At 34.5% G+C, this 15,200-nt stretch overlaps 1 protein-coding gene across 1 annotated transcript; it reads right to left on the bottom strand.

Moving 5' to 3' along the window:
- Positions 1-4,640: 4,640 nt before the first annotated feature.
- LOC111882208 (E3 ubiquitin-protein ligase UPL6) lies at positions 4,641-14,129 on the bottom strand. The gene is made up of 26 exons (XM_023878560.3): positions 13,474-14,129; positions 12,955-13,052; positions 12,734-12,861; positions 12,371-12,482; positions 12,032-12,212; positions 11,753-11,935; positions 11,470-11,652; positions 11,271-11,355; positions 11,049-11,167; positions 10,669-10,958; positions 10,206-10,302; positions 9,977-10,111; positions 9,813-9,896; positions 9,633-9,719; positions 9,403-9,543; positions 9,188-9,313; positions 8,993-9,091; positions 8,502-8,569; positions 8,022-8,088; positions 7,704-7,874; positions 7,500-7,589; positions 7,336-7,416; positions 7,126-7,199; positions 6,869-6,940; positions 6,637-6,726; positions 4,641-5,018 (listed from the first exon to the last, which is right to left on the bottom strand). Exons 1-26 carry the CDS (start codon positions 13,630-13,632, stop codon positions 4,952-4,954), a joined length of 3,087 nt encoding a protein of 1,028 aa, XP_023734328.1. The 5' UTR covers positions 13,633-14,129; the 3' UTR covers positions 4,641-4,951.
- Between the last annotated feature and the right edge of the window lie 1,071 nt (positions 14,130-15,200).

The raw sequence follows: 15,200 nt of genomic DNA, 5'->3' as shown, positions 1-15,200 counted from the left end.
TCCCTCGGGGTGGAATACCCCAGGCCCCTCAACCATCGGGTTGGAATGCCAAACTACTATGAGTCCAATCATCCTACCTGGATGGAATACTCTTGGCCCACAACCATCGGGTTGGAATGCCAATCTACACTAGCAGACATGCACACATAACAGGCATACATAAAACACTCTACCGAACCAACATACTAGGGCCCTATCATCCTACTGGGATGGAATACCCTCTTCTACTACTCAACATACATAACCCGAGAGTACCTCCTACCAGTGTACATAGTGCAAGACTAACTACCGATCTATAAATAATCACTACCCAACTACCAGGGGCGCTGATCCAATAAAACTAGCCATCATGCAACTATCCATTTCTCAAGGATACTAGGCTAACAAAGCATATTCACATATCACTATCTCATCTACCAAGATAATAGAAAACATATCATCACAAAATATAGCAGGCTCTAACAACAATTCAAAGGGTCGGCCTTGGTGCCTTAGACCCTTGAGTATAGTGAGGAAAACTCACCTTGCAACTGCCAGAATCCTCCAACTCTCTGACTGCTGACTCGCCGGAAATCCCAACTATTATATGAAAACCATCACAACTTTCTAGGCCAAGGGCCCACAACACTCATTAAGTCCATCATCCTCTTATTAGGCCAAGACCCAAGGTCAAATCCTCATGCAAAGCCCAATATTGGCCCAATTTACTAAATTGGGCCCACCTCACCAAATGGGCCTAGATCCAAGGTCCATAATAATTATTGGGTCTAAAATACTCCATCCATAATGTTCAGCCACGGCCCAAGCTCCATTAGCCCAATAACAGCCCAATCACTTAAGGCCCAAAATCAAAACCAAACAGAGGGAGTACGCTGGGTGTACCCCTCTTGGTACGTTGGGCATACATCGATGCTCGCGGATTGGAGTCGGGACACATACCCACTACACTGGGCGTACATCCATTTATGCGGGGCGTAATCTCGTTGAACTAAAATCCCACATAAGTTCTTAATGGCTTAAGATCTTAAGCCCAAACTTCAGATCCATAGACCAAATATGCCTAGGATTCATAAAGTCTCAAACTTTATTACTTGGGACGTCCATAAAGCTCTTAACTCAAGGTATTAATCCATTAAGACCTACCTATCTCACACATGAGACAACCAAAGCCATTGAGACCTCATTTTTCTCACTCAAGACCTCTCCTAAGGTCTGAAAGGACAGCTAATCTCAACCAACTCGTATCATGCATGGTGTCCATAACTTCATAACATATAGATATACACAATATGATTCTCAAGCAAGAGACTTTATACCTCAAAAGGGCTTTAAAAGATGATGCCTTTCCAGATCTACGAGCTCCAGCCACCCTACTCCTTCTTTGACTACTTCCTCTTTCTTCTTCTAGGCTCTCCTTTGCCAAACCAAGCTCTCCAAGGTCAAATACCCACAACAATGGAAGAAGAACGACTACTTAGGGTTTCTGAGGGTAAGAGAGCAGATATGGAGGCTGGGGTTGGAACCATAATGTTCCTTATATATTGGTTGGGCCTAAAATTAGGGTTTCTGGACGCTGGGCGTAATTCCAGTACGTTGGGCGTACGTCGAGGGACCCCGCGTTTCATTAACTCCATTACGCTGGGCGGAATCCAGCCTTACATTGGGCGTACCCACGCGTGTCCCATGCATACATGGCCTTACTTTGTCAACTTTTTCCATCAAGTGCCATAAGTGACAATATCTTCAAAGTGCCATAGCTCCTTTATTCTAAGTCCGTTCCCGACGAACTTTATATCCACGAAAAGGAGGCGAGAAGCCCTACGCTTCTAGCAACACACCCCGTCCCGAAACCTTCTCGAATAAAACCCATTGCCCATAAAAGACCGAAACGCCCTTACTCTTGATCTCGGGGAACCATAAATAGCTACTCTTAGAACGGGGCGTTACAATATACTCATAAGAGTTGCTTGAACCCTTTGCAAAAAACTAAAATCAACATATGGAATCCCCAATTCCATCAAATGAGCCCTAGATTCTCATATTCTATGAAATGTGCATCCATAGTGGATTTAATGCAACAATTTCATTATATGATCCTAGAATATGTTCAATAATAACTTAAAAACTTCATAATCCAAAATTCTCATCTACAGTTTATGGCTAGATTTTACCTAAACTCCAAATCCATCATGGGAATGATGAATTGAGCTTAGAACCACATCAACCATACTAGGATGATTAGAAAATTAAACCCTAACCATCAAATTATCATAAAAAGGATTTTGGGTTTATTCCCCAATCTCAAACTTGAATTTGAAGAGTGTTTTTAAGAAATGAACCGTCCAGCCAGCATATGCCTTGGACGGTTTACCAAAAAATGATCAAAGGAAAGTTGGGTGTGCCCATGGTCATTATTTGTGATATTAGAGAGAGTGAAAGAAAGAAATAAAGAGAATAGTGTATAGTAATGATATTTTTAAGAAGTGGAATATCAGTAAGAATTTATTTTTTCTGATGAGAGAATCGGCTAACTAATAGCTTGTGCACGAGGGTTCACCATTACCGAATTCCCTCTTTAATTTGTTTATAACCACTGTTAAGGGGGTGTCTAGATAGGAAAAAAAGATGGTGTTTATTTTTTATTGCTTATTCCCACCACAATAAGCTAAGTTTAAGTGTTTTGATAAAATCTTTAAAAATCAGCTTATTGTGTTAAAAATAAGTTAAATAAGCTAATTTTAATAAGCATCTCCTCCCTTGCTTATTACTTATTGTTTATTCCCACCACAAATAAGCTAATAAACAATTAGCTAATAAGCTAATCCAAACACCCCCTAAGTATCATCAACTCATTTATTCTATTTTTAACTTCTTAATTCATTTCCTCTTTTTTGAGTTTCTCTTATATATCTAAAAAACACAATCCACATTGGAATTAATAATTATACACAAACTCCAATAGCTAACCATTTTTTACAAAATAATTTATTCAATATTATAAAGTTACCTTGGGAGGTAAATGAAATTCAAAAGTAGATTATCTTAGCATCAAAAAAGGATAATAAAAAAAAACAAGGAATTCAATTTGAATTTGCTATAATACCAAATTGTTTTTATTTGTTTTGTTTCCAAGTTGAGATAATTGAAGTGGAGGTCCAACAACTTTATAATTAGTTGTAGAAATGGAAATTCAAAAATGTTTCCATGACAACTCCATTACTAACTCCAAGTTGCAGACTCCTGGTCAAACCCCTTACTATTTTCCTTTTGGGCAACAAGAAAAAGATTGCCTCAATTTAATGAAACAACTCTTGACGTATCAAAGTCCAAACTAAATGTCATCTAGGTCAAACTTAACCTACTTCCCTTTCACAAGTGAAGTTCTAGATTTGGTCGGTACACATGATTGACATAACACTTTAAGAGATTATAAAGTAAATAAACAACTTTTGCAGCTAGTTTGAAACCAAATTGAAAGTTTATTAGTGTGCGTAAAACTTAAGACTTCTAAATAAATCAAAATTATTATTCTCTATACATGTAAACAAGTTGTTAAGGAGTTATTCACCCAAAACATCATTACTATACACTATTCTCTCTATATTAACCCAAAACGTCATTATCACGTTGTATCTTATCTAATAGATTTGACTCAACTATTTTAAAGGCTTCATACAAATTTGAAACCGATACATTATGCCACAAAGACATAACCGAAGTAATTGAATGTTACTTAAATGGTTTCTTTTTTATGTTATGTCATCTTTTGTAGGCCCCGCAATGGGTGTCTATATGTTGAGATGCAGAATTTCATCAAAAATATACAACGTTCAAAACCAACATGCCCAAAATATTAATAGTGTTATCTCCAACGCGATATGCATGCGACGGATTTATCATGGTTTGTCCACATGTAAGGGTGTCAATTGATGACAAGAACAAGAAAGTATAAAAAACATGACATCATGTCGTGTTGTGTTTTTGTTCAAAATTTTACACGAAATTGACACGATTTACCATGTAAATTTCATGTTTTTTGTGTTTGTCGTGTTATCATGTCGTGTTGCGTTCTTATTCAAAATTTTACACGAAATTGACACGATTTAACATGTAAATTTCATGTTTTTTGTGTTTGTCGTGTTATATATGATTAAGTACGGATTAAATAAACTAAAAATTGTATTATGTTATCGTTTTCATGTCGAGTTTGTCATGTTTTAATCACTTGTTTTTATGTTAATGAAAATAACTATAACATCATATAATGTCAGAAAAAAAAACATGACAATATAGTTTGATTTGACGTCCTTATGACCACATGATGCAATTTAATATTTGTTTTTTTCACTTGGTTTATTTTTAGGGCAATGTAGAAACACATTATTTAAAATCAGCTACCAAAAAAATCACTATATTATTTGCATCTATTAAACTCCTTCAACACTTTCAATATATGTGCAAAAACCTTGTAATATATTTGTGACTAGGTTGTGGCATGTTTTTATCATAACAAATCTTGTACTTAATTTAGCATGGTTGATTAGGATTGATATCAATAGAACAAAAATTATAATCGGTCTTTCATTTGTGCAAAAGACGAAAATACCCTCATACTTATAAAGTTTGTAGACAATGAGAGAAAAAGATAAGTGGTAAGTACACCATTGCCAACAAAGTAGCCATAGATTGGGACCATGGATTTAGAACTTGAAATACAATCTATCTACAAACCAAAGCCTCCTTTTTTTTCTTTTTGCAAACAATACAAACTAGGCTCTACTATTTTATGTCCATTGTTGCAATATTTGGCAAACAAATGGTATACATTGTAGCTGCTGCAACCTTGCAACCACATTATGTACAAAATCACCATGCTCTCACCCCTTCTATGGGTCGATTTAGGCAATGTACTTTAATTTACCACACAGCATTTTTTTTCTTTTTTAAATGTTTAGCTTAAATCAAATCCCGCTTCCGCATTTATAGCATACAACAGCTTCTGCTCCATGTGCTCTTTACTGCATCATCATCATCAAATATGTTGTTAACTTTGAATAAATAAATACAATGTGATGTGATCAGAGGCACATGACATAGAGAACAGGCGTCAATTGTACAAAAATTACAAATTTTTGTGCCACCCAGAAAGGTGGATATGTAGAAAAGACGTAAATGTCATTCTCATCCTTCAAGTTAGATGTAGGTCAGAAGGACATGACATGACATGAGAGAACAGGTGTTGATTGTAGGGATGAAAGTGGGTCCAAACCCGGACCGGATGGACCCGGAACCGATTAATGGGATTTTGAAGAACCGGAAACCGGACCGGTATGTAAGATCCGGTTCCGGTTCGGTTCCGAGTACGGTACCGGGTAAAGTGGGTCTAGAACCGGAAAACCCGAAAACATCAAAGTGAGTAAGTTGGAACCGAATAAAGTGGGTTTAGAACTGAAAAAACCGGAATTTTTTGATAATTACTTACTACTTAGTGGGTTGAACTTTGAAAACTTTCATATTGATATCCCGACTTTGGGAGACTGTAACTCATTGAATATGAAACCAAAATTAACAAAATTATAATCTAAAATCATGTCCAAACTCTAAAGTACACTCTAGGAAAAACCGCATGTCAATCCGACTTTAAACGAATGAGATATGCATGTGTTAACATTTTCACAGAATACAAAGTACAAAAACAAATAGCTAAAAAGTTGACAATTTTCAGTTTTGATATCCCGACTTCGGATGACTGTAAATCATTAAATATTAAAGCAAAAATGACAAAATTATAGTCTATACTCATGTACAAATTGTAAACTACAAGTTAGAAAAAACCACATGTCAATCTGACTTCAAACGAATTAGATATGCATGTTTTAAAACTTTCACCGAAAACAAAAAAACTAAAAAACTAAAAACTTCCAGCTTTGATATCTCGACTTTGGTGGACTGTAAGTCAATGAATATAAAACTAAAAATGGCAAATTTATAGTCTAAAATCATCTACAAACTCTAAACTACATGTTGGAAAAAAAAGCATGTCAATCGGAGTTGAAATGAATGAGATATGCATCTTTTAAACGTTTCACAAAAACCGGTTCCGTACCTAAAAGTGGTTCCAGTTCCAAACACCGGTTCCGGTTTTTAGACCCGGTTTACCCGGACCCGATGGACCCAAACTCGTATTACCTGGAACCCGGATAAAGCCAATTTTTAAACCCGGAACCGGAACCGGTTTTATATATTCCGGTTCTAACGGTTCCGGTTCCGATCTGATTCCAGTTCCGGTCCGGTTTTCCGGTTTTAAATCTCATCCCTAGTCGATTGTACAAAAATTACAAATTTTCCTACCCAAAAAAGGTTGATGTGTACAAAAGACGTAAATGCCCTTCTCATCCTTCAAGTTAGATGATAGATCAGAAGGACATGACATAAGAGAACAGGTGAGGTGTCGATTGTAAAAAGGTGGATGTGTAGTACAAAAGACGAAAATGACCTTCTCATTGAAAATAGTCCTCGAAAGCAAAAGTTTTGAGGGGTATTTTCGATGATGCGGATGAGAAGGGTATTTATGTCTTTTTTGCATACTAATGTGTAACAAACAAGGGATAAAGAAATTAGAAAAGAATGACAAACCTTCTATATGGAGGAAGCTTTAAAAGATTCATACAAGTAGCTGATGTTGGTAACCGATCAAGAGCTTCTTCAGAGGCACTACCAGCAGCCCTATAAAGCAATAATTATAAACAAACAAAAAAAAATAAGGATACAAAATTACAAATATATAATGAGGGTGTTTTAGTCTTTATAATCATTGGATTTGGAATGGAATCTCAAATTCCAATTCCAAGGAGTAAAAGCATCATACCGCTGTATACAGAATAAAGGTTCCAAATACTTGAATCCTAGCAAAGGTCCTCTTGAACATCCAGTCACAAACCTGGAAGAAATAATAAAAATTAAAAGCAAGCTAAAGTTTTTAACTTGTAATCAATATGTAGTATAAAATTAAGGCAGAATATAGAAAGCATTTAAAAATGCTTTATGTAACAAGTTAAGAAGCATTTAAAGGTACAATGATCCAACAAACACATTGGATAAAAATGTCAAAGAATCCAAACTTACTTCAAAAACTTGTGTTGATTTTCCAATGAGAAGTTCTTGAGAATTTCCCAAAACATGTCAATCACATAATGCTCCTGTAAAGAAGAACACCATTACCATGTATGTAAGTAGCAAGAGAACAAGACTAGTGAGTTGGACATATTAGATGAACAAAAATACGATTTCATCCTTGTTTAAAAAATAAAAATAAAAATCAAATTTTGAACTTACACGATGATAGCCACCAGCATAATTTGTGTTAGACCTTAAGTCATCTACATCGAATCCATCAACAGATCCTGATATGAGAAGCTGCAAAAAGATAGGTGAGAATGAAGAATAAATAAATTAATAAATAGGATGAATAAAGAATATTAAAGGAAGGATCTAAAAACCTGAAGTTCATGTTCATTAAACATGTCAATCCAATCTTTCTGTATAAGCTGTTGAAATCCCCTTAAGAAATGAGAGCTTTGTAGACGAATCTGAAAACAGATGATGCATAATATTTTGTATTACAACTAACTCCATTACGTACAAGAAAGAATGACGAAAATACCCTCATTGCCATCATCGAAGGTTGAGGAAAGACATAAAACCTGAGTATTGAGGCGATGATTGGCAACAAGATGAATAAATGTGATGACATTATCATTCACAACTCGTATATTCTTTCCACCTGGAATCAGCTCTTCTGATGTTTGCTCACCAAATTCATTATTAACAATAACAAAGTACAACTCCAACTCTGACAAATCACCCTCATATCGCTGCATATGACATTTCAAAAATAAAAATTATATAAAAAGTTCAAGATAATCTTAACACAAGGAATTAAAAAAGTTCAGATGATCTGTCTTTTGACAAAAAGATCATATTTTCTTATGTAAAGCTAAATAAAAGAGTCAGATGCAAACCTTTAAAAATATAAGGTGCCTATATAATTCGGGATCCAGAGATGGCAAATCATTCAAATAGTTGTGCCTGAAAGGAGATGCTAATTAGAATATGTAAGAGGCTGATAAAAGGAACTACTCGATATATTTTCATATTCACAATTCAAATAAAAGCTCAAAACTTCAATTATATTAACAGGGAAACATCAAAATTTTATGCAAAGGGCATCCCATTATTTTAATTATCATATTTAAAGATGATAGTCATCACAGTCAAGCCTATAATTTGACTACTTTCTTGTGTCTTTTTTTTATTTCTATTCTGCCTACTCACTTTTTGTTTGTATTGAACAGAAAGTTGATAATGCTAAAAGATTATTCCCTTTGAGTGTAAGATTAACCATATTTGCATGCATACATGAAACTTTTAGATAGCAGGAGGATTGAAAATGTAGTTACCATGAAAAGATAAAGACAGCATGGTTATATTGAAGAACTTACTTTTGCTTTAGTTTGCTCAAGAAGAAAGTTGCAAATGGTATATCAACAAGAATCCCTTCAAACATTGCCTACATTATCAAGAAGGGGTGAATGAATAACAAATTCATCATAAAGTTTTATAATAAAGATAAACTGTTGGATATACAAATGAAGTACTTAACTTTGCATTGAATGATTTAAAAATGTGCCATAGAACAGATAAGGTTAATACAAGGTACTCCCAAATATACAAGATTATGCATGTGAACTGTATATTTTGGATTTAAAAGATGAAAGAAAGATATGCTAATAGAGCATAACATAATAAATTCAAAAAGTCCAACTATCCCAAAATTAAAAGCAGATAACTTTATGAAACTATAAAGATTCAGTAATTATTGAAAGAAAACAGCCACTCAACATATATAGCACATTGGAAACCATAATAATCATTAAAAGATTTGTATAACTAATTGCATGAAGTTACTAATGATCCTAAGAATACTAAATACCTTTCCGAGTATAATTCCAAGAAAATGGAAAAACTGAAGGTGTTGTTCATGTATCATTCCTGATCCAGGATTAGGATACAGTAGGTGGTCAATCGTCTCCTAGTTATATCAAAAACAAAAAATTTAGAATCCTAAAAAGGGTAAATTGGGAAAAACTAAAAGTTACAGAAAAAGCAGGAATACAGATTTTACAACCTTAAATAGTCCATACTGCATATCAAAAGCAGCTCGGGTAATATTCTCCATAAAGTCTTTAAAAATCCCACCACCATCAATACCAGCCTCCTCCACTCCAAATTCATTCACAAAAGTAACCCGAATCTAACAATAAAAAATATAAAATAACTAAATGCCAATCATAACATAATAAAACATAGCCAAAATTGTGATATAATTATAATAATTTATACCACTCCACGAAGATCCTCTTCTGATAATGTGCTCAACTGATTAAAAGCATCTTCTAATATATGATCACGTCTTATCTTAAAAGTACTTCGGTTAAAAAGAGAATGAGACCCTAGCCTTTCTTTAATTGCAGCAAGTTGTGACTATATAGTTTGATAAAAATGTAATTAGTAATTAAAAAAATAAATAGTACGACTATGAATACATTATAATTTATAAGTTATAAACTCACTGTGAATAATTTAACTCTGCTTGTAAATGGCACCAAGAAAGGAGCTTGTTTCAGTATGTCATATGCCCTTGTGTTTTCAATCATCGCCTGTGAATTAAGTAAATAGAGGGATTCTTTTTCATCATCACAAACTCAAACTTATAAAAAAAATAATATGTGAATTAAGTAAATAGTTATTACCTGAGAAATGAAGTGATCATTGACACCATCAGCATGGAAGTTACTTGGGTGTGCAAACTGCCTTCTATTATTCCAATCTTGCAACTGTAATTGTAGATTTATAGTTACACAAATTAGTGTCTTTCAAGATTGTCAATGAAAAAGTCAAACTACAATAAGCATACCTGAGAAAGAAGTTCAGAAGCCACAACACTAACCCTATACTGAACAAATTCTACACGGTGTTTCTTTAAGGAAAGATTGATTTTAGTAAACTTCATTGGTGCCACAGGGTTTAACCAAAGAATCTGCCACAAAGACTAGAGAAAGAAAAAACAAAACCATGAATTAAATTTGTCGAATAGGAGCTAAAATGTAGAGAAAAAAAATGTCCCATGAAATGGTAACAAATACCTGTCTCAAGATAACAATCAATAATCTAATGTCCTTTAAAGACAACGGCTTTTCTTGCTCATAGAATTCCTCATTGTCAACGATTGTAAGCATGTGCCTGACATACAAATGTGGAATATACTTAATTTCAGCTTCGATTCTTAGACTAACTTAGGGGTAGTTTCGTCTTTTTCCCTCATTAAGTGGGTAGAGTGAATGACATTAAATGGGTAGTTGGAAGCTTTGGAGTTGGAATGAATGAACAGTCTTAAAATGAAAATAATAGAAATTTACACATGTTACATGATATTTTAATCAATTTTTTATTCTATAATATATTTTTTTAAAAAGGGTATAAAGTATATGGTTAAAGACACTCTCCTATGACTTAATCCATTAACTCCATCTGTTTATATCAAGTCAAAAAGAAACACCACTGTATATATGTCCAGTTTGAGTTCTGATTTAAAAAGAAGATGCACACCTGTACACAGGGCAGAAAACTGCCATAGGAAGTAGCCAACCAAATGCATCGCCAGGTAGATATGCTGACATGGCAGACAAGGAAGACCAATTTTGGCTCTCATAGCATCGCTTCATGAAACTCCAGAGTACAGATACCAATTCAGTTCTATAAGCTAAAACTGTCATGATACGTTCAAGTGGAAAAATGGTGAAAGTCACATGAAGAAAAGAACAAGCTGCACCAACAGCTGCTGCTTCAGTGTCCTTAATTTTATCTTTAGATGAAGATCCTCCAAGCAAAATATTTGTCTGATTAGGAATTCAAAATCAGAAGAGTTAATCACATCCACATAAAAAAATTCTTGTAGGGGTATAAATGTCAAATAAGCATAAGCATACCAGCTGTAAAAGAAAACGTGGATCGATTGCATTTGAAATCTGCTTTTCCAGTTCCTTATTAAGAGGTACTACTACAGATCCATCATCAATAATCATATCATCATCACCCATTATTGAATCTGTAGTACATTAACATTTGAAACATGAAATTAGGAAACACATTACAATGAGCATATAAAAAAAAGTAAAAAAGAATATTCAAATTATATTCAGAGAACATACTTTCTTCTCTATTTCCTGTACTTGATGTTTGAATAGGAGGAAGTGCCTCCAGCAATAACGTTGCAACAGTAGCAAAGTCTATGGTCTGATCAGAAAAGAAGAGAAAAGGTGGAAAGGATTATAATTTATACATAAAGTCATAAACAAAAACTATTAAGAACATGTAATTAATTACATTAAGCAACATAAATATTGATACCATATTGTAAGAACATGAAGGGCGACTCAAAGCAACTCCAACTGATTCCAGTAAATTTCCAAGAAGACATGCATAACCAGGGAACTCAGATGATATGTCAACAGGTAATACTTTTTCATAATTCTGACTACATGTTGCCATTTTATGAAGATAATACTGACAAAGCCCCTGTGAAACATAAGTCTAGACATAGAAACAATGATAATTAAAAACACATTTCAATATGTGGAAGCCAAATAAAATAGACAGATGAAATGATGAAATGTTTTTACAACTGAATTACCTCCTTTAGGTGAGGAAAAATCTGCCATAGAAAAGGAATTGTTAGAATTTGGGATGCAAAACTCCATTGAAGGTCAATATCTGGACAAACGCAATGCCCTTGACCAGTATGAGTAACAACTTGGGCAAGAACACGCTCCATTAAAGATACATTTCCAATTCGGCTTTCAGAGTTTAAACTTTCCTACAAAAAGTTAAATATGTAACAAGTAAAAGACAAGGTAAGACTAAAACAGGATGCAGAGTTTAAAAAACTAAAACATATTAACAATTAACATACCCTTCCTGTGATAACAATCTCCCGGAAAATCTTATATATGTTTTGTTGCAAAAGATAACTGGCTATCTTACAAGACCATGGAAGCTTGGGATCAATCAACAATGCAGCTGCTTTCAACAAGATACTTGTTGGTGTATTTGAGTCCAAAGATGTTGATAACAATTGATCCTTTAACTGATGTCTGTTTCAAAACAACATTCAAATAAAAAAAACAACCTTCTAGGGCTATTTTCGGTGTTGACCATGAGAAGGGCATTCACGTCTTTTGCACAGACAAGAGACTGAGAGCGAGTAGATGTCCCACCTTGTAAAAGACAAGAAATAACACATGAGGCAAACCTATTATGATGTATAGCCTGAATACAGACATAAGCAAGTTTCTTCACCCTGTAGTTCACCAAAGCATGATCAGAAGAATAGTGGGAGCCACCAAAAAGGTTCAAAATATCCCCTGTCACACAATAAAGAGCTATGAATACCTAAAAATGTAATTTCCCAAACCAATAGCTAAAAAGTGGAGGAATGTGTGTATGAGATATAGTATTGAAAGATAGCTTTTGATGATCAAACAGTATAAGTATATACTCTGTATATACGATCATTGGTGGATATTGATGTATGTTTTGATGATGTTAAAGGTTTTTGAAAAATGGTATCAGTGGATTTATAACAAATTAACAATGAAGTAAACATATTACACACCACTTTCTTTAGCAAACTGTGAAAACAAACGGCATGCCTCCACAAGAGTAGAAATGTCTGAAGCATTTCGTGGACTAAGAAAATATAGCAACTCCCGAAGAAATTCTGAATCTGGTCCAAAGCATTGCCTGAATATTGACATCAACAAGAAAGAAAAGAATTAGATGGCTACAAATTTCAACAATGTAGCTCCAAATAAAGAGAAGCATGATGAAAAGCACCTGTCTACTCTTTCACAGTGTTTTCCATAAGTGGTATAAAATCGCTCTCGTGCACTACCACGCTCCAATTTCACAACTTTTCGTCCTCTAAAGCATTTCTGTAGGAAGGGATTAATCAAATTCAAAGGTATTAGTGAAATTGAGAAGATATTGATCAAGTTCAGGACAAAGCATGCTGAACAGCAAGTTTCTGTTTGATATCCTGCAGAAACTATAAATTGCAGCAATCACTAACAGCTTGTTCCCTGATAACAATGTCTTAAGTCTATGTCAGTGTCAAAAGTCCATGTCTCCTTTTTCTTTCTTAGATTAAGCAATGCATGTTGTTCTAAATTTCTAATGAAGTGCACCCATCAGATAAGATGCTCATGTACTCTCTGTCTGTATATAACCAGTCTATCAACCTCGTTTTACATAAGAACACATGTATATACTGTATACATCTTCATATCTGATGCTTATATGTAAGTTATAAATGTCAGTGTGCGTGTGTATGTGTGAAGTATGATTGTTATGAACCTGAATTGTGAGAGCAGCTGAGTTTTGCTGGCGCTGCTGTGATCTTTTATTCCTCTCTAACTTCGCCTGCTCTAAAAGCTTCTTTCTATCTCTTTCCTTTGAGCTACGACCGCCTAAATCAACTCGTTTCCGATTGGAAGGATCGCCACTGAAGAACATTACTCTAGATGATTAATCCTACCCCTAATTCGGAATAGAAAAGAAAAAGCTCAAATTGCAAAAACTCCACAGCAACAGGAAACCCTTTGATCGATTGAGTCAACTAAACTGTATTCAGCAGTCAAATTTTCTATTCTTCCAGGCCCTAATTCGAAAGAAAACGAGAAATCTATATATGGAGACTCTTCAACAATACTACGAAAGGAAGAAGCCCTATATATTGATTGATTGATTCGGCTATTTTGCAGTTTAGCTATCGATAATTCTAATCCTGTGACCCTAGAAACAAGAAAAGTCGAAAAATAAAAGCAAATGCTTGAATTTGTTACAATTTGATGGATGAAAATGGCAAAGAGGAATGAAATCGGGAAGGGTTTATATATGTATAGGTTTTGTAAGTAATATCAGGAGAAGTTTTCTTTTCGTCAGGAGGAAGAAACCAAACAGTTTTGCGAGAGACGATGATGTGGAAAAGTCGTCATTTTCCACATTGGTCCAACAAATGGTACAATTTTGTATATTTTGTATATTGTGTAGGACAAACAAAAATTGTTAAATAGTGAGGGTTAATGTTAATGAAGTTGTTAGATTAGTTTTTTTTTCCAATCAAGTCCCTGTCATTTATCTCATATTAGATGTGTCATTTATCTCATATTAGATGCATGCTATGTAGGTTAGGGCAAAATTGATCTTTTTTTTAAATAAATAACATTTAACCATTCTTCTCTCTTTTTTCATTACTCTCACATCGGCAACATAATGTTATTTGACCACATTTTACTTGGCATGCCACCTATAGGGGGGTGTTGTATGTCGAATTTGCCACCACCTTGCCGAGCATATTGCCGAACCACACCCTCAAGTATAATTAGCCCTATTATTTTTTATTCCCCATTTTACATCTATTAACATGTCAAAGAGTTTGTGGAGATTTGAATTATATTGGACTTCACATTCAAAATTACCACACCAACATCACTGTTATATGCCTTCTACATCTTTTTTATATATGCATGCTTGAAGTGGAAGAGAGACAACATGAAAGAATAATCAAATTACAAACTGAAAGTCTTTTGAATGGAGAGATGGGGATGTAAGGGTGGGATTACAACTAATTACAATTGTCTCAAACTTGTCCGGAGGACGATCAGTGGATTTCAACAAGTATGTGCCCAAGAGAAAGCAGAGAAGGCGGGTGAGATATAACATGGAGGCTTGAAGGGATTAGAGAAGGGTACATAACAGTAAAGTGGATCATGGGAACAACTTCAAATCACATGACCGGCACATAGAGCAATAACAAGACAATAGTGGTTTAAGCAGTCCAAAGTTTTCAATCGTACATTCTAAAGAGATTAATCCTAAAAATATATATCATAACCTACTACCCACAAACCCAACCCACCGGCCAGTTTTTTAATACTTTTTTAGTTGGTGGAAAATGTCACATGTCCTGTAACAACCCAAATTTTTCGTTTTTAGTTTAGCAAAACCTCCGAGTATCATAACAACCCAAACAAGAAATCTCAGGTGTATCAATACAATCATCCCAAATCAGAGTATAAAAA

Source organism: Lactuca sativa, chromosome 6 (assembly GCF_002870075.4).
Source record: "Lactuca sativa cultivar Salinas chromosome 6, Lsat_Salinas_v11, whole genome shotgun sequence".
Classification (NCBI taxonomy): domain Eukaryota; kingdom Viridiplantae; phylum Streptophyta; class Magnoliopsida; order Asterales; family Asteraceae; genus Lactuca; species Lactuca sativa.
Note: the sequence above shows the minus strand (reverse complement) of the source record. Positions and strands in the feature narration are given on the sequence as shown.